Raw genomic sequence first — 24,723 nt, forward strand, 5'->3', positions numbered from 1 at the left:
TTCATGGAAGGGCTAAAAAGAATTATACCACCAAGAACACCACCAGTTCCTTCATGGAATCTTAACATCGTCTTAACAAGACTCATGGGTCCACCTTTCGAACCCATGCATTCCTGTGAAATGCAATATCTAACCTGGAAGGTCGCATTTCTCATTGCAATCACATCCCTCAGAAGAGTAAGTGAAATACAGGCATTTACCATACAAGAACCATTTATTCAAATACACAACAATAAAATAGTTCTAAGAACAAATCCAAAATTTCTGCCAAAGGTAATCTCACCATTCCATTTAAATCAAACAGTAGAATTGCCAGCGTTCTTCCCACAACCAAATTCTGTGGCTGAAAGGGCACTACATACATTAGACATCAAAAGAGCACTAATGTATTACATTGACAGAACAAAGCTAATCAGGAAAACAAAACAACTGTTCATAGCTTTTCAAAAACCACACATAGGAAATCCAATCTCTAAACAAGGCATTGCTAGATGGATAGTCAGATGTATTCAAACATGCTATCTTAAAGCCAAAAGAGAATTGCCTATTACACCAAAGGCACACTCAACCAGAAAGAAAGGTGCTACAATGGCCTTTCTAGGAAACATTCCTATGAGCGAAATATGTAAGGCTGCAACCTGGTCTACGCCTCATACGTTTACTAAACACTACTGTGTAGACGTACTAAATGCACAACAAGCTACAGTGGGCCAAGCTGTACTAAGAACATTATTCCAAACTACTTCAACTCCTACAGGCTAAACCACCGCTTTTAGGGGAGGTAACTGCTTTATAGTCTATGCCAAACATGTGTATCTGCAGCAACATATGCCATCGAACTGAAAATGTCACTTACCCAGTGTACATCTGTTCGTGGCATTAGTCGCTGCAGATTCACATGTACCCTCCCACCTCCCCGGGAAGCCTGTAGCCGTTTAGAAGTAGATCATAAATCTTAAACATCTGTACATTTGTAAATAATTATTATAAACTCTTAACGTACATACATATTCACTCCATTGCATGGGCACTATTTATACCAAACAACTCCATCCTCACCCTCTGCGGGGAAAACAATCTAAGATGGAGTCGACGCCCATGCGCAATGGAGCCGAAGAGGGAGGAGTCCTTCGGTCCCGTGACCAAAAAAGACTTCTTCGAAGAAAAACAACTTGTAATACTCCGAGCCCAACACCAGGCAGCGGACTGTGCCAAACATGTGAATCTGCAGCGACTAATGCCACGAACAGATGTACACTGGGTAAGTGAAATTTTCATTTTGTAACACTGTGTGGTTCTTTCATGTGTGTAGGTTCTGTGTGACTACAGTGGTATTGCATGAGCTATGCATGTCTCCTAGATAAGCCTTGGCTGCTCATCCACAGTTACCTCTAGAGAGCCTGGCTTCTAGACACTCCCCACAATTCACTAAGAGGGGATACCTGGACCTAGTATAAGGTGTAAGGACCTTAGATACCCACCACACACCAGGCTACCTTCCTACATATAAACAATAAAACATATACAGATAGCGAAGCAAAAAAAGATCTAAAACTCAGCCATTACAAAACGCAGAAGGCAAGTTAAAAGCACATATAACCACAAAAACACTTTTTTTTCTTTGGCTAAAAAAATATATATTTTGCCTATTTTTTGATACCCTTCAGGGGAATGCACAAACGCTGGGTACCTACAGAATCCCTAGCTTATAGGAAAACAGAATTAAAATTTGTCCCGCATACGACATAAACATATGTAAAAAAAAAAAAAAAAAAGGCTCAAAACCTAGGGTATACAATTCTCAGCAGCTATGGGGTTAAGAGCCTGTCTAATAACTTATCTTAACATAGTTTGGGAACTAACGCAGTTTCCTAAGATCGGAAGGAGGTATTTTTGTTAGTAGCAGTAATGACTGGTATGGCATCCTAGATTTGCAAGACCGGGTGTTTGTGCTTTCAGAGGTGATCAGCCTGATATTGCAATAGTCCATCACAATTGCACTTGCAACAGTGGCGCTGGTTCTTTTATACATGAGGCTCTGTGTAGCCGCTTGATACAATATATTAGGGGGAAAAAAACATATTAAAGTGACTTTCCATTTTTATGAAGCCAGAATGACTCCCAAGATCTTGACTTCATTCTAACGCCAGATGATTTTTCCCAGCATTTACCTGCTGACAGCTGGTGTTAATTTCTTTGCTTTGGGTGGAGCAGAAGCTTTTTTTTATCCATTAAGATGCAACCATGTATCTAGTGTTCATTCACCTTAGGGGGAGTTAAAATGTGGATTGACTCCAAGGTAAGTGTTGTTTCCTTTGGATTGTATCAGGTTAAGGACAATTCATGTTTTATCTTTACAATTATGAAACAACAACCAGACTCTCCAGGGGAGAGGGTACTGGGTGAGGAAAGCTGCGTCCTCAGGAGCAGGGCGATGGCGGCTGGCAAATGTCCTGTGCACAAGAGCCCCTGTGCAGGGCTTTGACCATGCCCTGAGTAGGACAACTGTGAGGGCTTCATTAAAAGGGAGGAGAGTTTGTGTGGGGGCATCTTGACTGCCAATGAGGGCAATGTAAGTCCAGGCTCTGACTCGGAAGGTTGAGTTCTGACCGGCCCCAGATTTGTCATCAGACGATGCCGATCTGGCTCCTTATCGGAGTCAGGTATGATGATTGGGTTGGTGGCACTAGGAATGACATCACCAAAACTGGCTTCGGGTAAGGCTGCGGTTTCTTGCCCACACCAGGTCCAGATCCAGCACCCAGTCAAGGGGGCCGATGGGTGCTGAGGGTAGACTTGCCAGTAGAACTACAGTGAGGACACCCGATAAACGCATGGGACCTGAGGGTCAGTCCGCCCAAAAACGAGGTGCATGACCTCGTTCAGGAGGACATTCTGATGCAGCAGCGGGGAAGGGTTCTGCACTCAAACCCTTCCACTCTCTGCCTTTTTGCATGGAGATTGAGCAGCAACAATTGACAGCTTTTGACTTTGCCACCAATGTCTGTAACGTTTTCTTGGCAGCCGGGTGCCCCTCCACCAAAACTGTATATGCCTGTCATTGGAAGAAATTTGTGGCATGGTGCACAGATGAGGCTGTTGACCCCGTTTCCGCCCCTCTCTCTGAGGTCCTGTTGTGTATTCTTTCCCTGGCCCAGCAAGGCTCTGCTATGGGGAGTCTTAAAGGGTATTTGTCTGCTATTGCTGCTTTTTTTCCTGATCAACCTTCTTTGTTTAAGTCTCTATTGTACATAGGATCCTCAAATGTCTTGCACATCTTTTTCCTCCATCCCCATTCATTATGCTCCTTTTGACATTTCTGATGTGCACCCCTTTTGACCGTCACCACAATTGTCTTCTCAGGCTTCTTTAAAAATTAATTCCCTGCCTTGTGCCCATTACATCTGCCCGCATGGTCAGTGAGCTGCAGGCATTGTCATCTAAGCTGGCATACCTTTCCATCTATCTGACTCTGTGGTGCTTCACACTATAACCTCCTTTCTACCGAAAGTGGTTACGCCCTTTAATGTAGGCCAATCACCTTGTTTACTTTTTTTATGCATGCCCACATCCTTCTAAGGAGGAGGAGAGACTCCACCGCCTGTACCCAGAAAACGCATTGGCGTTCTACCTTGATCATACAAAAGAGCTCCAGTGGATGAACAACTCTTTGTAAGTTATGTGGGTGCAAAGAAAAGTCCGGCAGTGCAGAAGCTGACCATGTCCAGATTCGTCGTATTCTGCATTAACCCCTTCGCTGCCAGGCCTTTTCCCCCTCCTGTGCCGAGCCTTTTTTTGGCTATTTGGTGCAGTTCGCGCTTAGGCCCTCATAACTTTTTGTTCACGTAAGCTACCCACGCCAAATTTGCAACCTTTTTTTCCAACATCCTAGGGATTCTAGAGGTACCCAGAATTTGTGGGTTCCCCAGAAGGAGGCCAAGAAATTAGCCAAAAAACAGTGAAAATTTCGTTTTTTTTTTAAAAATTGGAAAAAGGGGGCTTCAGAAGAAGGCTTGTGTTTTTTTTCTCCCTGAAAATAGCATCAACAAAGGGTTTGCAGTGATAAAATCACCAGCTTCCCAGCTTTCAGGAACAGGCAGACTTGAATCAGAAAACCCAATTTTCAACACAAATTTGGCATTTTAATGGGACATACCCCATTTTTATGATTTTTTTGTGCTTTCAGCCTCCTTCCAGTCAGTGACAGAAATGGGTGTGAAACCAATGCTGGATCCCAGAGAACTAAACATTTTTGAAAAGTAGACAACATTCTGAATTCAGCAAGGGGTCATTTGTGCAGATCCTACAAGTGTTTCCTACAGAAAATAACAGCTGAAATAAGAAAATATTGAACTTGAGGTGAAAAAAACTGCAATTTTCCTCTACGTTTTACTCTTTAACTTTTTCCTGCAATGTCAGATTTTTGAAAGCAATATACCGTTACGTCTGCTGGACTCTTATGGTTGCGGGGATATTTAGGGCTTGTAAGTTTATCAAGAACCCTAGGTACCCAGAGCCAATAAATGAGCTGCACCCTGCAGTGGGTTTTCATTCTATACCGGGTATACAGCAATTCATTTGCTGAAATATAGAGAGTGAAAAATAGCTATCAAGAAAACCTTTGTATTTCCAAAATGCGCACAAGATAAGATGTTGAAGAGCAGTGGTTATTTGCACATCACTGAATTCCGGGGTGCCCATACTAGCATGTGAATTACAGGGCATTTCTCAAATAGACGTCTTTTTTATACACTCTCTTATATTTGGAAGGAAAAAATTTAGAGAAAGACAAGGAGCAATAACACTTGTTTTGCTATTCTATGTTCCCCCAAGTCTCCCGATAAAAATGATACCTCACTTGTGTGGGTAGGCCTAGCGCCCGCAACAGGAAATGCCCCAAAACACAACGTGGACACATCACAATTTTTGACAGAAAACAGAGGTATTTTTTGCAAAGTGCCTACCTGTAGATTTTGGCCTCTAGCTCAGCCGGCACCTAGGGAACCCTACCAAACCTGTGCAGTTTTTAAAACTAGAGACCTAGGGGAATCCAAGATGGGGTGCCTTGTGGGGCTCTGACCAGGTTCTGTTACCCAGAATCCTTTGCAAACCTCAAAATGTGGCTACAAAAACACATTTTCCTCACATTTAGGTGACAGAAAGTTGTGGAATCTGAGAGGAGCCACATATTTCCTTCCACCCAGCGTTCCCCCAAGTCTCCCGATAAAAATTATACCTCACTTGTGTGGGTAGGCCTAGCGCCCGCGACAGGAAATGCCCCAAAACACAACATGGACACATCACATTTTTTCACAGAAAATATAGAGGTGTTTTTTGCAAAGTGCCTACCTGTAGATTTTGGCCTCTAGCTCAGCCGGCACCTAGGGGGGGCAGAAATGGCCTAAATACAATTTGCCCCCCAGGGGAGCGACCCTTGCCTAATGGGTCACTCCCCATCTCTAAAAAAAAAAAAAAAAAAAAAAAAAACACTAAAAACAAATTGGCCCTGGCGCGTAGAGGTTTCTGCCCCCCGGGGGGGGGGCCAGAAATGGCCTAAAATAAATTTGCCCCTGGTGTCTAGTGGGCATTTCAAAAGCAGGATTGCTTTGCAATCCGGCTTTTGAACCGCTCAGAGAGACTTCAAAGGGAAGGAAATACATTTCCTTCCCTTTGAAGCCACTCCGGGCCTCCTCCACGTGATCGGAAGAGAAATGCTTTGCATTTCTCTTCGGAGCGCGCTGGAAGCTGAGCTTCCAGCGCGATGGAGGGGGTCCTTCTGTGGTTGTCAGCGCGCAATGCGCGCTGACGTCACGGGGGTGGTCGGGGGTGGAAGGGGAAGGGATTCCCCTTCCATCCAGGACCGGGGGGATGGGCGGGGAGCCCATGGGGGGAGCGCTAGCGCTCCCCCCAGTTCCCGGGTGCAGGACGAGGTGATCTCGTCCAAGGCACCCGGGAACCGGTACCTTGGACAAGATCACCTCGTCCAGGGCACCGTAGCGGTTAAACGGGTGGAGTGTGGTGAGACTGCCTCTACTGAACCATACTGCTGAAGTGGGTAGCTCGTTGATGTTAAAAAAGCTTACATGCTGTGCTTGACTTATGTGGCACTGTTTGAATTTATGTTGTTTGTTTTGTACACTCCTATTACATAAAATGCAAATAAAAAAAGATAATGTCTACAGGTCTCTTTTCTAACTGGTTGATACGCTTAAAGTATTTATTTTGTTTCCACTAGGAATCTGTTGACCGCTGGGCAGGGTCCTTATTTTCATGGTTGTGCAGCTGTAAAAAGAAGACTCCAAAAGCTAAATACATGCACTTGGCCCAAGAGCTGCGGGTGGATCCAGAATGGCCACCCAAACCTAGAACTACTACAGAAGCAAAGACTCACCCTCAGGAAAACAGCTCATTTCAAATAGTCACTGTTACGTAGCAGTGAATCACAGTTGATCCTCTTTACTGAAGTGCAAGAAGAAAAGTAAAATGTTTAAATTTGTAAACGTAACTATTTTTAAATCTTTATACATACATTTTTTAAATGTACAGTTTTGAAATTCATGGCCAATGGTAAACTTCGATTTTAATGTGTTAAATCAATTAACATGAACTAGAAAACATAAACATGGGTGTACTTGAAGCTAAACATGCCTAATCAAAACTCCTTGTTTTGACACCTGCTCTGCATTGTTTGAAGGTTTACCTGGTGTAAGGTGCATCAGTAAATCACAGAAGGGTTTTCTTGCTAACATTTAATGTTGTAGCTCATCCTTTGGTGGACAAATGTTGGAGCCAAACATGGAGCCAAGGAAATGAGCTATTTGCTGCATTAGTCACTGTGCACATGATTGGTGGTAATACTGATCACTCTTATCCTTCAATGTTTGTTGGTTTTAAAATAACTGATCTCCCAAGGAGACAATTGATTACATAGAATACCCATTTATATTTATATATTTACGAGACGCACAAAACCAGAATCTTATAATGAATGCAATTGTTCACATTCCTCTTCATCATTGCAAACATTTCAGATTTACATCCCACATTTATATTAAGTGTCTGAAGAAATATTTACATTACTTCCTTACATTACAGGGGCAACTTACTTGTTTTAGTACCTGATGCAAATCGATTGAAAATGTCCTGTTTGGAAAATTCCCATGACACTTTCTACACATAGAACTGATGCCCATAGCGCTTTTTATTTTATTTTATTTTGATCCTCTGGATTCAAATACTGTTCTTAAACTTCAACAATATTCTTTCCTGGCTGACAATCAAATCAGATATGGCAGTTGGGAATGGTTTGTAAAATGATCATTGATGTCAATGAATATTGCTCTAATTCATATATCATATTGTGTGGCATATAATTAATGGGGGCAATGGGTAATCTTATACTATCCAAGCCTATAGAAATTTTATGTGGCTGTACCACATATGATACTAAAGTGACTTGTTTGTAAATTAATTTAACACAAAACATAAAAGTTGGAACTATCTAATTCAGGAAAGAACTGCAGTTTGTTCTTAGCATAGAAAGCAGAGTAGGCATTAAGATGCCTATGTGGACTTATCTTGTGAATTAATGGAATTGGTTATTTGTTCCAAACACTTAAGTGAATCACATTGATGCTTGAAATAGAAGTCTCATTCTTTAAAATGCAGCACCTATCTCGTTCTCCACCTTAAACATGCTTTCTCAGCCGAACCTTTTATTTTAGTTTTTGCTTGTTCTGAGAAGGAGCTACAAGAGACCTTAATGGCAATGCCCAGCCCTGGGTTGCCCCAGAATTGAAGATGAACTTCTCCACTAGATGAAAAGTGTGATTCTTTGGATGTCAAGTGTGTAGGGGTTAAGGCAAGTTGAGGATTCATTTTGTTTTTTCTATGTGTCAAATACAGGAAACTTATGTTACTTACAAATTATATAAAACGTGTGTTGCTGGTCCTCTGAAAATGGTGTCATTGAATGCAACAAGTTCTCTGGCTCAGAAAGTCTCATTAAGCCTTGGTACTCTGACTGAATGACTGACTTTGAAAGTGAAGAATGCTATAATAAACTGCACTAAAGTGACTAACCTATAGTCAAGAAACAATAAATGCAGGTTTTTCCTTTTTGCAGTTGGTTAACCGTAGTGAAAGATCTTTTTTTTTTTTTTTTATTCACAATTTCAAACGTTTGACACTTATCCTTAACCTATTACTTATCCAAACTCTAACTCTTACCCTCTTTACTCTCACCACATCACAACACTCACAGGAGCCCCTAACCCTTACCATAATGATATGGATGACTATAACTCCTACCTTAATACTAAATCTTTCTCATGCTTCCAGCATACCTCTCACCCTAGTTTTAACTCTTTCCATATCCCTAATTTCAACGCGAAACTTTTTTAATTTATTACATTGCTCCTTTTGAAAATTTGAAAGCTTTCAATGTTTTACTTCATTTTTCTCTATTACTTTTTCATCATGGCATTTCTTAATTTTGGAATCATTTCTATTTTATTTATATCGTTTTCCTTATTTTTACATTATGCAGGCTGAACAATTGTTCCCACACATAGATTGGCATGGCTTTTTAAATTCAACTAGTAACAGAGCTATAGATCTATTTTTTTATATGCTCTTCCTGACCGCATTATCATTGGTGGATAAAGTTTTTTAGCAGCACACTTGCCTCCCTGTTATTACCCAGCATTTAATGGTCTGCAATGAAGTGTTTATCTTCTGATAATACTACCATCTGTGTTCTTTGGCAAATAGAAGTTCAAAACAAATACATGATTTTGTGTGTTCTGTAGCATCATAAACCTCATGTTCTCAATTGGAACTGAGTGATTAGCAAATGTAAAGTCACACCCAGTTTATTTATTTTTTATTTTGTAAGTGGCTTGCATAGCTGTTCTGTATTCCTAAAGCAATCTACTTAAATGTGTTTGCCATCAGTGACTTCAGAGAGCCCTCAGAGGTTGTCTTATTTTTAATATGAGGCTTATTATTAAAAAGCACATAAATGATTGAAAGGCTTGTAAAGACTTGCTTGTAAGCATTACAGGGCCTATATTTGTAAGCACACTCCTACGCAGTGCATATCTGTGCAATAGCACAAAAGGAATCAATGCACTTTTTTCTTTTTTGTAGTCAAAACATAATTTTGCCGATTCTTCTTAATTCAACTGGTGGTCCATTTGGAGGGGAATACATAATCTGTGTTTTTTAGACTCATTATTCTGCTGTAAGTTCTTTATATAGTACTTAACAAGCATTGTACATTATCCACTCAAACTGTGGATAGCTGCATGTAGCATTGGTGTGCAAAATAAACAATAAGTTCCACTTTAGATAGGGTGTAAAATGGGGCGCTGTTTTTAAAATAACCTTTATGTGACCCCTTCTAGAAATAACAGAGCATTATCCATCATGTCTCCATGAACAAAACAAAATATATTCTGGAATAAGTCTCCTGGCAATGTGAAACTATGCAGGGGAGCTCAACAAAAGCAATATAGCTGGTTACTCTTAATTGGGAGGACGGAGTATGTGATCTGATGTAGATCTCTTTTAAAATCAGTTATCTATATCAAATTGCATGTTTTGTAGACATTACTTTCTTTTTAGTAAAATAGATTGAAAATCCCTACTTTACCTTGTACTACTTATAATGTATTTTGTCTTTTAATTTGTTTTCTTCTTACCTATTTTGCCGGTACCTTTTTATCTTTATTATTGTATAGTATTTAAAAAAAATTATATGATGAGCTCATAAATGCCTCACTTGCTTAGACTTTTGCAGATTTTTCCATTTTGCAAGCCAATTTGGTGAATTATCTATTTGTGCTAAAGTTAAACACTGAAGCCGACACAAGTCATTTCACCTCTCAGTGCAGTGTTAGTGTTGACAGCTCGCTTCTTGCTCATGAGAAGCACTACATTTGTGAGCACAAGAAAACAAGCCATAAACACCATATCATCATTGTACGTGTTAATGTCCCCTTGTCACTCGCCACAGTGTTGATACATTGGAACAGTATAGAACACATCTGTAGAATTGAATTAAATATCCTTTTTATGGTGCCACTCACCTTAAATAATCCCTGTTTACTGCTTCACTGTACCTTTTACATTTTCTCATTGACCTCATCCATGGTCACATATAGTTAGATAGCATGCTTGGAATATTTACACCAGGCAGTGGCAGCTCAGACCTCATATTTGACAGTTGTAGTTAATGAAGGCTCCTTGCTGCCATTTCCAAACATTATTGTCCTATAGCTGAATAGTTTCGAGATACTGCTTCACTGGTATATGTTAAGAAATTTGAAGAAGAATGTTGTTGTGTTAGGTGATGAAAATGTGTTCTTAGATTTCAAATTGTAATTTTGATAATGCTGTGCACCATTGACCTTGAGCTGTGATACATCCCCGCATCTCATTGTTCATGGCAGAATATCTCCCCTGCATAAGTCCTAACATTTTCAAAATCTGATTGTTGCATGTAGATCTCTTGAGTGTTTGTAGATCTTGGTTGTTCATTCACAGTGTGAAAAGTACTTCTGTGGTACTTTTTCATAGTTTGTTAGCCTATATCTCTTGGACGTGTTCACTGCCTCCAGTATGTTAAAACCGCCTAAATCAACATCTTACATTACTGATAGCCCTAGCAAATGATTATGGGAAGTGGTTGTGAAGATAAACCTCACAGGTGTGGGTAAAATGTACTGACCTTTTTTGACAAAGCAGCATACCGAATTGTTGTCCTCCTAGATTGCTCCATCTTGAAAACGTGTTTTGGCCATTGCAGGCGGCAACCTCTGTAGGTATCCTTATTTGTTCACTACGTCAGCAACACAATATGCTGCTTCGCTGTAGGGCCCTTCGGTGGCTCCTGTCCTGAAGCACCAGCATGCACAATGGTGTGCTGTTTTTTTTTTTTATTTTACCACTGAATATTTGTGTTGAATGGCTTTGACTACATGTTGAGTATGTTTTTTCCGTTACTCATATTGTGGCATTTGCACTTCAAAATAGTGCTTTTTCAACCCGCTTTTCTTGTGTTTTAGTTCATTTATCTTAAAGGGCCAGGTAGTTGGACCCAATGGATGCTTCAGTGGCAAGCCTTAAGGCCTCAAGGAATTATACTCACCCGTTTGCACAGGACGAGTCTGCCTGCCTAGAAATAGGTGATTGAAAAATACTAGTTAGGCTTCCAATTCCTGCAGCACTCAAGTCTCCTCTATTACTCTTGGAGATCACCGCTCCTCTCGGCTTTAGATGAATATATAGCCAAAGCCATGCTTGAGTGTTCAGTCTTGTTGCTTTATGGTAATGTGTTCTGTAAGAAGAAGACTATATAGATTGTGATTTACAGCAACTTCATAATCTGCCTATTCCTACTATAGGTATAAAGGTAGTTAAAATACTGAGAATCTAGGAGGCTGATTGTGTCGCCCATGTCAGTTTCGTTTGCCCTTCCTCTTTAAAATGTATGTAGTATATTATAATGGTCTACCTCATTGCACTAATGCTTTAACTATGTTTATCTTCATATAGATAGTTGGCTTAATCCCTTCTCTACTAATGCACCGTTTTAAACACCATACAGATATAAATATCCTGTTGTATCCCTCAACTACCCGCTCCACACTACAGGAAATGGGTGTTATTGGAGTTTCCTTATTACTAAGTCATTAAACATAGCATCCTTTCTTACGCAGTATGGTAAATGCACGCCTTCAACAATTCTTTCTTTCCATGGACTGCCGGGACAGCCGCTTTCCCATGTGTTTCAGCACTGTGCCTTTTGTCAAGTGTCGTCATTCTTAGAAAGTACGTTTGATGTTAAATTTACCTTTAAGCACCTGTCAGTGACAGCTGGTCTTGAATTAAAGTTATACTGTGTGCCCACAAAGAGCACATGGTGAATACATTTGTATTTAAGAGTGCCATTCTCTGATTTTTATTTTAACTTTCACATTGAAGATAGGTCTTTAGAAGTGGATAATTTTACTAAATTGAAAGTAAACTAAATCTTGATACCCGTTTTAAGTTGGCTGTTTATTTGTGCCTTCTTCCCAACTACATATCTGTCTTATTTATACACCAACTTAGTAGATTTTTCCCTGCTACAACAGCCACGTCTATATATCTACTTTGCTACTGTAGTCACTGGGCATTGTATTGGTGCCAATTTCCCTTGAAATAAACATTTTGTTAGTTGATTGCTCAACCACGAATCTAAAGAGCATGTTCAGAGGTCAGGGGTCTTGCTATATCACCAGCTCAACCTTTGACTGTAAAAATTATACGTTTACACTCATTTGTTGTCGATTTCAGGATATCCATTAAGGGTAGGAAGGAGGAGTGGGAGGGGGGCAGATCATTTGTCAGCCACTGATAATGTATATGAGAATAAATTAGATTTATTCATGTAAATTTATGTTTCGCAGACAACCTCGAAATTTAGGAAGATCTGTTCTTTCTGGACCGTCATTAGATATACATGAGGTAAAGCCTGCCTCTGCAAAATCGGTGTTTCTATAGGCTAGATTTGATGGGAAATATGCTTTTCAGCATAGCCAGACGCAATATTTTCCCTTGAACCTAAGGCCTGGCCCTTTCTCAAAGTAATTCCAGCTGCAGTCTCTCTACGGCTTCAGGTTTTTCAAGATGGATTTATCAATGAGATTTATCATAGTTAAGAGAAGTACGCCACAAAGAAATAAGTTGTTTCATTCTGGCATTGAGCACGGTTTAAACTTTTGCATATAGTGAAGTTCCGTCCAAGGAGGATGTGGAGAGACAAAACAGATATTAAGTATAAATTGTCAAGAAAAAGGCATCTCAGATGTTGAATTGAAGTAACATGAGTCAAAGTAAGCCTCTATGTAAGTAGCCCTCCTTGTGAATCAAATAAAATCAAAGTAGTGTCTAATACAGGGAATAATTCATCCTACTGTGTAGTTTAGCATCACTGAATACTGGTTAAATTTTTCTTAATGAATTAAAGAAATATGCAGAGAAAAATGTAAATGTGTATATTTCTTTTTTGTGTGTACTAGGAATTGCAAATACTGCCGAAATAATATTTATACGCTTGCTTTACCATTCCCAGGAATAACATTTTGTTTGATGAACATGATTGAATAATATGTTTTTGTTTAAAAAAAAATGTTTTGTATTGATTAGCAAGATATTGAGATTGCATATACTCCTCAGGGTAATTTTGTACACGACAAATGCTCTCCCTTTAGATATTTGTCTTTGTCAATGTAGGTTTGGCATTTCAAAAACATTTATAGCACAAAGCCTCAACTGAAAAACCTGCTGCAAATAATGCTTGAATTCTAGTGACAAACCAACTGAAAAGCAAAGGTCCAGTTTTCTATGTTTATATCTGTAACATGTTCATATTTCTGCTCACATTTGGGTTCAGTTCTCGGCCATTAATTTATTTTATTTATGTTCTGTGTTTTGTCAGATACTTTATGAATAATACTTTGTGTGTTTGTGCACACATACATAGTAATATCCTTGACTCACTGCAGTGTCATGTTTTTTCAAACATTTTGCAAGACATCTATTTTTTTCCCCAGTTAGGTCTCCGTTTGTTAAAGTGAGGATGAGAATATATGTATTTGTGTGCTCCCACCTATGCTTTACTATGCATCTGTAATGCACAAGATATGTCAACGAGTTCCGGTTTTATGCCAGATGTTCATCATCTCTACACACAATACATTTACATGTATTAAATCTAAACGTTAATTGTTTGTGGTTATGCTAAAAATCTAGAATAGATCCTGCCCAGATATCTGATCCTATTTTTCTCACATTCTTTCCTCACTTATTTGCAGTCCCTGATGGAAATTAGATTTTTTAGAATTCCGATGTCTTGGAGAACCAGTATTGGCCCTTGTAAGTTCCATAGGCAATACATGGGTTGCCTTACCTGGATAACAGTGACTTGTTAATCAAAGCCTCTTGATAATAAATTGACATACCTTTTGCTTTGGTGTTTTAAACCTAAGATTTTGATAGTCACTGAATTGAAGCTGACTAATTAAGTTTCTGTCAAAGGTCAGGATGCAAATCTTTTCGTCAGAAAGCATCAGCTGTTTCTGCGAAAAGCATCATGGCCAAAAAAGAATTGTGCTATTCGGAGCTAGAAAACTTTACAAATCCTTCTATGGGAACTTGTATTTCACAATGATTGGCTACTTAAAGTGATATTGCATCTGTAAAGGAGTACATATGCACACCAAGGTACCCTCTTGTCCAAAAATGCCTGCATACGTTTTTGTAAATTTAAGATTTGTAAATAATTGGGTAATTCATTTTTTATTGACGCTCTTTGAAATAAAAATCTTAATGAGCAAAACGTGTGCTTCTCATCTGTTTAGACTTTTGACTGATTGTTTTTGACAGTGGTATCCGACTAGGGCGTCTCTGCTTGTCCAAGAGTATCAGGACTGAGTCATTACTGCTTGGTGAGGTCACCCTGGTGGCATGCCTTTTCAACTCCTGTATATATTCATGTGTCGAACCACAATGGCTTGATTGTTTGTCTATTGTGGCCGCAATTTTCCTCTTCCTCATCCATTGTATTCGGAGCCACGGTACAGATGTGGCTGGTGCTACTTTTAAAACTTTACGGCCGGTAATGGAGGCTCCAAGCTACTAAAAAAAACACCATTAAAAGGAAGAAGGAAATGTAGATTTTGTGAATAGAAGGACGTTGGTGGGAGGGAATTGGTTTGATCAAATTGGTGTTGGCCCATGTTTTAGGGAGGACTTAAACATGGGTTTGAAACACTTACAGCGTTCACTAAAAAAAATCTCCTGATAGAGGAGCGTGAGAGTTTTAGATTTTTAGGGATCTTAATAGGGTGTTGCAGATGCACCTTCGTCATATTAACGAGAGGGTTGTTGAGTAAAGTCTTCAACGATCAGGGAATTTTCAACAGAGACAGGTGTTGGTGTCTTTCACTGATACAAGAAGCGTAGACGTTATGAGGGCCACCAATGCCCTCATGCAACAAAGAAGAAGAAATAGCTGGAATGTTACGTAAGGGTATGGCAAAGATTTGATGAAAATTATTCATGCAAAATTCACATGCTTGCATCCCAAAGAGCGAAATTAAAAGGAAACTTTGCCCAGATCTACTTTGCAGGCTAACTAGAACAAACATTATCAAAACCAATAGGTCGCGTCTTTAGGACCTTTTGGCTTTGCCAGATGCTTTTGGTGGTGCTAGAGTGTAGAGCATGGTCAAAGTAAAAAAAAAAAAAAAGTTGCAAGGATGGTTGTGTCATTTCACTGACGTTTATTTGTCAGAAAGCTGCTTACAGCAGTATGATGCAGGTGTAATTTGCTTTAATTATTTATTTGGCTATCCAAGATGGCGGATGCTACTTGAGTCAGTCAGTAAAGCAGATTTCTTTTTTTGGGGTGCAAAAACAACAAAAGAAGAACTGTTAGGGAGGGAGTTAGAGAGGAGTTGATTTGGGAAAGAAGGGGAAAAACAGCACATGGAGGACGAGGGGGGGGGGAGCGCATGAGGAAAAGAACACAGAAGCACACAGGTGGGAGAGTGCAGCACAAAGCCGGGGTGAAGCATGCATACCAGAAAGAGCAGTATAGCGAGAAAAAAACATTTACCACAGACCGCAATGTTAAGCGCAAAGTGGGAGAGAAACACACAAGGTAGGCAGCTGAAAATGTGCACTTGTGGAGTGCTTAAGCAAAAAGAAGTAAGAGCAGTTTAAATGAGCAGAAAAAGAGGTGGACAAGAGAAAGCAACACTGAGTAGGCGAATAGAGAGAAGCACACGTGAAAGTCAGCTGGAAAAGACATACACTCTTGTGGACTCTAAGCAAAAACTGAAAAGTTCCCTGAAAATGAGCAGTGGAAGGGCAAAAGGAAAGTGTCTGTTCCCTGAGGGAAGGCCATCCACAAGATAGACCAGGCATGGCATCAAATCAGAAGCAAGCAAATGAAAGTGACAATAAACCCAACCAATGATAAGCAGTGGACGGTCTTGAAGCGCCCCTGTAAGATCGTGGCAATCTGACAACAGAATTTTTGCAATCAGACCATTTGCAATACCTGGTAAACGCGACCTAGAATAGGAGATTTTCTTGCTCGCTAAAAGTAAAAACCCGCTTATGATGCCTGCACTTGCCTGTACTGCAAATCTTGATCCAGGGAGGCGTCTGTCTTGGATAAAAGGCTTCTGATATGCTGTCAGCAGCCAATTAGAATGTTCCTAACACATAAATACTTTTAACCAACCAGAATAGTCAACGGATCAGTGTTGCCAGATTGGGCGGTTTCCCGCACAAATGGGCGATATTTTTCCCATTTGTGCGGGGAAAAAACCCCAATTGCGGGACCCCGATTGTTGGGCTATTTTTAGCCCTGTGTGCGCTAAAATCGCGGCGGGGCGGCGCCGCCGGAGATACTGGTGGATGACTGTGCCTTGACCGAGGTGCTTGTCTAGTTTCCAAGGTTTGATTGGAACGCTACATTTTCCCACGTCAGAACGTTGTCTGCGATTGGCCACAGTCATGTTTATTTCTTGAAACTGGAAAATATTATTTCCTGGTGCTAGTGAGGTGTTCTGATTGGTTGGATCCTGTCTATGTCGTTGTCTGATTGGAAGATTTCCCGGCATTTAGTGATGGCGGTGTTGGACAGGCTGAGCTTTTTGCAGAAGGTAAGCTTATATTTTAGCATTTAGTACTACTTTTTGTCGGCCTTATTGTAGTCGTCGGTCTTAGCCACATTAATGTGCTGAACACATCGGAGCCAATTTCTAGGAAGTACTGAGTAATCCTCCTCTTGTTTTGCTCTCGGTATATGCGGAGAGAGGAGTCACCCGCAAGTGGAACTGTTAGAAGATAGGTAGGGAAGTGTCCGTCCTCGCAAGAAACCCGATGACAGGCAGCAGTGTAGCTCATAACAAGATCAAAAGTGAAGCATCTACTGCACAGGGGTTTACCATTAAATTATCCTCCGTCCAATAGTAAATAACTGCCAGGGTCACGTCCCAGTACTCCAAGCATCATATTCTGCCCACCTACCTCAGACCCAGCTGCTGCAAGCCAACGTTCTAAACGTCACATTCACTCTACCTTACTCTGCATCACGCCCAGATTTTGTTTGAACAAATTCTAGGCACAATCGTATTCTTTTTAGCTCACTCTTTCTAGCTCAATTCCTTGTAGGGGTCGCCTGATCTTTTAAGAGGAAAAGGGGGCTATTAAATCGAAATAATATTCCCCCCCCCAGTGTGTTTCCAAATTCTCCCTTTGTTCCCAAATGTTATGTATGATAGCTTCAGCTTCATTGTTTTCTACACCACTCGGCATTCTACTCAGTCTTGTACACCATCTGCGGAAGCATTACACGCCGGGACACTGCACAATGCTTTCAGTGCAAGCTAATGTGAAAATTAAACTACTCCAATATTTTTTCTGAAATCCATAGTTTGTAATTATTAGCATTACTGTGCTGTCTACACTCGCCATGTAACAACTGATAATTGTATATGAGATAACGCACCTCAAACCGTACATTTTACGGATATCGCAAGTCACAGAGGCGATCTGTGACCATTTAAAACAATGGGGTAGAAGACAGAGTTCCCTTATAAGGCCATGGAACTCCACGATTACTTCGAAAATCCATTTAACGGACGTCACAGGTTTTGGGTGCTGGCTTTGGCACCAGGCATTATGACTGCGCATCTCAAGTGGAGTAAGTAATCACAGATGAGCCGCCACATCATTTTCTTAATGTCATTGGGGGCTTCCATGAATTAGAACCCCAACACCAATAAAAAAACATGCAACACTCAAGCTATATGTAAAAGCAGCAAGCAACTGCAGACAAGTGTACTAATATCTGAAGCCCTATGTTTAACGCATGTTACAACTGAATCTTTGACAAATATTTATAACGATATTGATGAGCTAATCAACATTCTTATCGTTTATATATTTATATTCAATAAACATTGATTCTAACAAAATAGTACTGTTTTGACACATTGCCTAACTTATGCTTCACAGTCAACGTCTGGCTATGTAAACACTCAGCGGTTAGTCTGGTTCTCCAGTGTCAAAGATTCTGAACTGCAGCGAGGATGTCTAGTAAACAGCAGCAAGGCAGGTGAAAAGGGGAAATGGGTGGGTTTGAGATCCACCGCCCCTCTCCAGAATAGGTATCACCCCTCAAAGGTGGGTTAGTTGAGAGCCATGCCTTTAGCTTTCTGCTAGAGAAAGCTCTGTGCCAGGGCCAGTGTTTTTCTCTATTTTGAACACAAACATCCAGTTTGGGGGTTTATAACAACTAGAAACCAATACCAAGCAGACAGCAGCATGGCCATCCCTGGGCATTCAGCGCTGCTCTGCATCCACGTATCCCACAGTAGCACTTAGCACAGGGAGATCCCCTCAAGGCTGACTGGCATAGCTCAACACAAAAGGAAGATCCACTGAACTGGCACTCCGCCTACCGGGTCTATGTGCCCCCTGTCTTCAGGACTATTTGGGCTCATTTTTTCTCATGAAATTCGGTTTTCTTTTTGAGCGAATACAAGGGAACGGGTAAGGCAAAAGATAACAAACGTGGGAAACAAGTAAATGGACGTGAACTTGTGTGAAGTTGAGAGCCACAACAGCCAACGACATGTTGCCAGACAGGGACTCCACGTCAGAATGACCTTACCCCCTTATGCCTCTAAAAGACTTTACTCCTTATGCTTAGGAAGTGTACCAGTAAGCAGAAAGTGAATGTAAAAGTGTATTAGCGGCTTAGTGTTCAGTCTCTTCAGTTTCCACTGTCCCATTCTCCACAGTCTCCTGCTCCAGCTAGGCCTTTGCCATATTACCTTCCTTGAGCTTGATTTCTGAAACATGTAACCTTTATTTCCCAACAGGATTACACCAAAGTATCCCTGAGTAATCTCCACAAAAAAGAGCAAAACAAACGAATCGGAAGACAGGAGAATAGCCAGATCCTCACAGTTTTGTCAAGGGGACATAGTATTGGCAGAGTTGAAATGCTTAACCAAGAAGGACGCACCATTTGACCCTCAACTGAAAGTGGCATCTACGAATGGGTGGCCACTATTTGGAGAGATGGACAAATGTGGTCTCATTGGCTGAGCTAAGCGAAATGAGGGTACATGGTCAGTGCACAGCCTCACTGCATGGTTCTGTACATGATCTTAGTGCCTAAATTATTGACATCACTTGTAGTCATGCTCTGCTCAGCGTAGCCATTGCTTGCATTTGACACAAAACACTAGCCTTTACCAATAATTTAAGTTCAAGTTCACGGAGTTTGGGTTACTGTGTTCTGGCCTCTGGTAGCAATTTGCAGAAGGGTGTTTATCGCCTCACACAAACAGCCTTTTTCACCTCACACAAGGATGTATGTTTCTGCGGGGCCCTGTTGACCTCCACTGTCCAGGGTAGAGGTAGCCCGCTAAAACAAGTGTAGGGGTAGTGCCTGAGTACGTCAGAAGGAGGCAGGAAATGAGTGAAATGTTGGTCTGCTGCCCATTTAATGAAAAGTCCAGAAAGTAGAACAGTAGTAGAGCAGACTACAGATACACACTGGGAATGCTAGATGGCTACTTGCATTTCACATTTATCTACTGTGTGCATCTGAAAGGCAGTGAAAATAACAAAGGTTGTGCTTTGAATCCATTTGGGGGGTGTTGATTATCATAGGTTAATGACTGAGCTAATGTAGCAAATATTATCTTTGCATGTTGGGGCTGACATATTGGGATTAACAGGACTTGAACTGTAAAATGCAAAGGGAAAACAGCATTGGGTCTGCTTTCCACAAACTTGAGTTTGGCATGAAAAGTTGAGTAAGTATGAGGGGTAGTCCATTAAGATGTATAACTTTTTGCTGTTATCGGTGAGTTGTTGCTTTATTGTAAAACCAGTTTGAAAGCTAGAGCATACCTCTTATTTAACCTTAAATACGAGGGAGTTGCCATCCTTTGGCTCATTCCTCATTTCAAAACATGACAAATCCAAAGAGTCAATTGTCTGCCCTGAAACCAAGCACTTGCCCGGCGTGTGTAATGCAATGAATAATCTAGGCACTGTGAGTTTCACATATTTGCTTACATTAGAAATTAGATTTATGCTTTAAAATGTTTGCTTCAGCCTACGACTGCATTAGTTCAGTGTTAAAAGTTTGGGCTACTTTTTGGGCTGGGACCGGTTCATTTGGGCTTACTTTGGGCTGGTCGTTCAACAGCTTTGGGCTATAGAAGGCTTTTAAAATCTGGCAACACTGCAACGGATATGATAATTCTTATAGGCCCCCTGCAGCCAGTCGACGGAGCCCATAACCGATCTGCCTGTGATTAACATGGTCGGTAATTTCACAGTGGTACACGGATCACTGTCAAATTATCACCTTCAGCTGGCCGCCATCTTTTTACGGTCACATTAGACAGGTGGTTCATGTGAAAATAAGCGATTCCCGACGTGAATCGCAGCGGCACGCCACGAACAAAACCAATTGTCCTGCCCTGGCGTTCCCAGGTTATTGTGGGGATAGTTTGTGTATGTGTGTTTTTTACCTCCAACTACAGCATTTTAGTATCCTGCGGTGTTTACTAACAATAACAAATTTAAGTCACATAGACCATGAATTTAACACCGCAGAGTTGTTATTGATTTTGCAGGTATTCAGTTTAACCGCAGCTTAACTGTATGTTAATGTATCTCCCTTCAAATAATGCAAATGAATGAAAAAATATATTTTTAAATGACGAACCACAATGGGTTATCGTTGCTAAATGCAATGTTTACGTTCGCCAGTGTTTCCCAGTTCCATTGTGTTCTGGGCCATGGTACGGATGTTGCTAGTAATGCTCTTAAACGTCCTACTGCTGATGATAGGAGGCAGGATGTTTACCTTCTGTGAAGACTAACTGAACGATAATTACGGTGTTTGCCACATCCGCTCTGTATGCTTGCGAGGGCCCCCTGATGCGAAAAGCATGGTCTACTCACCACGACCTCCCTTCTATCATTTCTACTCAGTTCACAGGTGTCTCGTGCTGCTTCTTGTACAGAACTACTATCGCCCTAAACATGTATCACGATAAATTTGGCAGAAACGCCCCTGTGCTTAAGCAAGTTCCTTTTCTTCTTCTGGCAGGAAGCCGCATACATAGGCCCTCATTACAAGTTGTCGGATATTGTGCTCGGACTACACGGGACAGAACTTCTGGAAGCCTTCCTCCACAACCCAACAATGACAGCATTTGCTATTGGAATGTGGCCTAACTACAGAGAACAACAGGTCCTTTCCCAGGGGTTTGTCCCTGGTTCCGGGGACACATCCACTGACTTTTTCTGCCAGTTAGGAGCACACGGAAAATGTCATCGGGAAGGAGAGGGGGGTACGCGGGTTGGGATGGGGGATGAGAGGGGGTTGTCGTTGGGAAGGAGTAGAGTTCTGTGCGAGTGGGGTACGCAGGAGGTTGGGGGGGGGTCATTGGGAAGGGGTAGAGGTCTATGATGCCTGGGGGGAGGAGGAGTGGCGTTGCATGCTGCCATGTGGTGCGATAGTAGGGTCAGGTGGGGGGCTCTCCTTTCCTTATACCATCACCCCCTGTAGCTTCTGCACCCAGTGAAACCGAGCCGGTGCCCGGGGTGCGTAATTTGCCCATCTGATTGGCACAAGTAATTCTGCTTACGAGGCGAATGCTTGATTCCTGGTTTCTCCATCGTGGGCTTCTTAGTTTCTGGCCAAGCTCGTTCTTGCCATTTTATAGCTTGTCTTCCTGAAGCAGTTGCTGATTTGCATGTGATACATTATATTTTGGAAGTGATGCCAGCTTGGGGAAGCAGAGCCTATGCCTTCCCCCCCCCCCCACTCTTCATATGGCGATGAAGGGTGATGGTTCTTTTGTACGTAGAGGCATAAGTAACCCTTATATTAATTATTTTCATAAGCGTAAAAAAGAAACCGGGGAGAAGTGGACCAAAATGTCTGCAACGTGGACATTGTTTGGGATCCCATATTAATGAGATTCTGGGCATTGTTGTTTATGGTAAATCTTAGGGATGTTCTTAGTGCGACAAACCCATCAAAATATACATTCAAGGAACATTTCTTAACTTTTGATTAGACGCAATAGCCATCCCAGGAGCCCGAACATTTGACAAAGAACTCCATATTCAAGACGTTCTCTTGAAAATAAGCCCTAATGTCAAACAGAAGATGTTAGTGTCACATGACCAAACTCGGGGGGGCATTAGCCTACGGCTTAAACTCGTGGAGAATGCAGTGCTGTCTGCATAGTATTTGTGGTTTGGTTTATGGTTTCCTCTGTGTAGCCTTGAATGACATCAGCATGTCTTGGAGGTATAGCGCTGTACAGCTAGCAGCTGAACACTGGGCGCTGCGTTGTGTTGAGAAGCGACGGGCAGAACTAAATTTCGGTTATTCGCCAGTATGGTGTACTCGATTCTTTGAGGATTCGGATGGGAGTGGCAGCACAGAGCAGTAAACATTTGTAAGTCTATGTCTGGCTGTCTGTGGTGTAGGACACTAAAGTGTCAACTATGACGCTTTTAGTGTGTAATATCCAGAGAGGCAAATTCAGGCCTTTAGACTAATCAGGGTGTGACTGCAAATACTGGTCTAGACACTAGGGGCCTTAATTATACTTTTGGTGCAAAACTGCACTAACGCAGTTTTGCACCAAAAAGTTTTTCACCGGCTTGCACCATTTTTTAGAACCAGCTGGGCACCATATTTATGGAATGGTGCAAGCCTGTGCAAAGGGTAGGCTAGCGTAAAAAAAATGACGTTAGGCAGGTTAGAGTAAAAATGAATGACTCTAACCAGATTAGCGTCATTTTTTGACGCTAAGGGGCATATTTATAATCTGTTTGCACTGAATTAGTGTCATTTTATATTTTTTACTCTAATTCGGTAAAAACTAACTCCATATTTATACTTTGGTGCTAGACCCGTCTAGTGCCAAATTTATGGAGATAGTCATTTTTGGGAAGTAGAAACCTACCTTGCCTTAATGAGATGCAAGATAGGCGTTACCGTGCAAAAAATTACTCTATGGCCTTAACACCATATTTATACTCCCATGCAAAAATGGTGCAAGGGAGGGAGGAGGGGTCAAAAAATAGGGCAAGGTTTGCTTTGCCCCATGTTTTAAAGCCTGGGTCAGGGCAGGCGTTAGGGGACCTGTGGGCCCATTTCCATGGTGGAACACCATGGAATAAGCGCACAGGTGCCCTCCCTAGGCCCCAGGGACACCCCCACCCACACCAGAGGGACTGCGGAGGATGGGGGACCCCATCCCAGGTAAGTACAGGTAAGATTGCATTTTATTTGTGAAAGTGCCATAGGGAGCCCTGAAATGGGCCCCCATACATGGCACAGGGTGCAATGGCCATGCCCAGGGGACCCTTGTCCTCTGTGCTGGCCATTGGGGTGGTGGGCATGACTCCTGCCTTTTCTAAGGCAGGAGTCATGTGGCATGGTAGGTTTAGCACCATAAAATGACGCTAATCTGGTGAGTCTTTTTTTTTTTTTTTTTTTTACTCTAACCTGCCTAAAGTCATTTTTTGGTGCTAAACCCTCTTCTTATATACCGCCAGCCCCACCCGACTAAAGTCATTTTTTTTTTTTACTGTAGCCTACCCTTTGTACCAGATTGCACCATTCCATAAATATGGTGCCCGGCTGGTGCACAGAAATGGTGCAAGCCGGTGCAAAATTGAGTTAGTGCAGTTTTGCAGCAAAAAGTATAAATAAGGGCCAATATTTTGTAAGTTTGTGCCACTTTTGCATCAAAAAATGACATTAATGCAGTGCAAAAAAAGTATAAATCAGGGCCTTGGTGCTAGACTGGTCTAGCACCAAAGTATAAATATGGAGTTAGTTTTGCACCGAATTAGAGGGAAAAAAATGACGCTAATTCGGTGCAAACACAGTATAAATATGCCCCAGAGTATAAATATGCCCCTAAATATGGCGTTAAGGCCATAGTCATTTTTTGCACAGGAACGCCTACCTTGCATCTCATTAAGGCAAGGTAAGTCTCCACTTCCAAAAAATGACTTTAACTTCATAAAATTGGCGCTAGACGGGTCTAGCACCAAAGTATGAATATGGAGTTAGTTTTGCACTGAATTAGAGTGAAAAAAATTACGCTAATTCGGTGCAAACAGAGTATAAATATGCCCCTAGGGGTCCAATTAAAAGATGCTTAGCAGAATTTCCAAATGGAATTCGGTCATTATAAGTGGACTGGACTTCCTGGACCTGATTTCACCAGGAAATCCAGCCTCTAAAGTAGCTTTAGGAAATGGACCTATTGCAGCCTTGACAGCAAGCCTTGGCACATGCAAGAGAAGCGCTGCATGAAATGTTGCAGGAATGGGGGAGGGGGACCAGCAAGATCCATGGGACTCAACCTTCACAGGTTAGTCAGGGCCAGCCCTCAGCAAGGAGGAGAGCCAGAAGGAATCGATGGAGACCCCAGGAGGGCCCTCTGGCAGCAGGCACAGGCAGTCGCAAGGAGGCCTCAGCAGCACACAGAAGAGGGATGCCCATGTTGCAGGAGTTCCAGGAAGGACATCAGTCTTGGACCTGTGGGATGCTGGGTCTTCTTGGAGCTAGGATGTCTTCTGACTGAAGAGCCA

General features: G+C 41.6%; 1 protein-coding gene across 7 annotated transcripts in view; it reads left to right on the plus strand.

The window, feature by feature from the left end:
• Positions 1-24,723, plus strand: part of ATP13A3 (ATPase 13A3) — a 429,788-nt gene that overhangs the window by 393,331 nt on the left and 11,734 nt on the right. For 6 of the 7 annotated variants that reach the window (XM_069213169.1, XM_069213166.1, XM_069213172.1 and 3 more), the window contains one exon: positions 6,236-8,077. In XM_069213169.1, coding sequence (XP_069069270.1) covers positions 6,236-6,433 — 198 coding nt within the window. In that variant the 3' untranslated portion in view covers positions 6,434-8,077. Of the gene's footprint in view, positions 1-6,235; positions 8,078-24,723 lie in introns of those variants that run through there. The other variant, XM_069213167.1, reaches the window with a different exon arrangement.

The sequence above is a fragment of the Pleurodeles waltl genome, chromosome 11 (genome assembly GCF_031143425.1).
Source record: "Pleurodeles waltl isolate 20211129_DDA chromosome 11, aPleWal1.hap1.20221129, whole genome shotgun sequence".
Taxonomy (NCBI): domain Eukaryota; kingdom Metazoa; phylum Chordata; class Amphibia; order Caudata; family Salamandridae; genus Pleurodeles; species Pleurodeles waltl.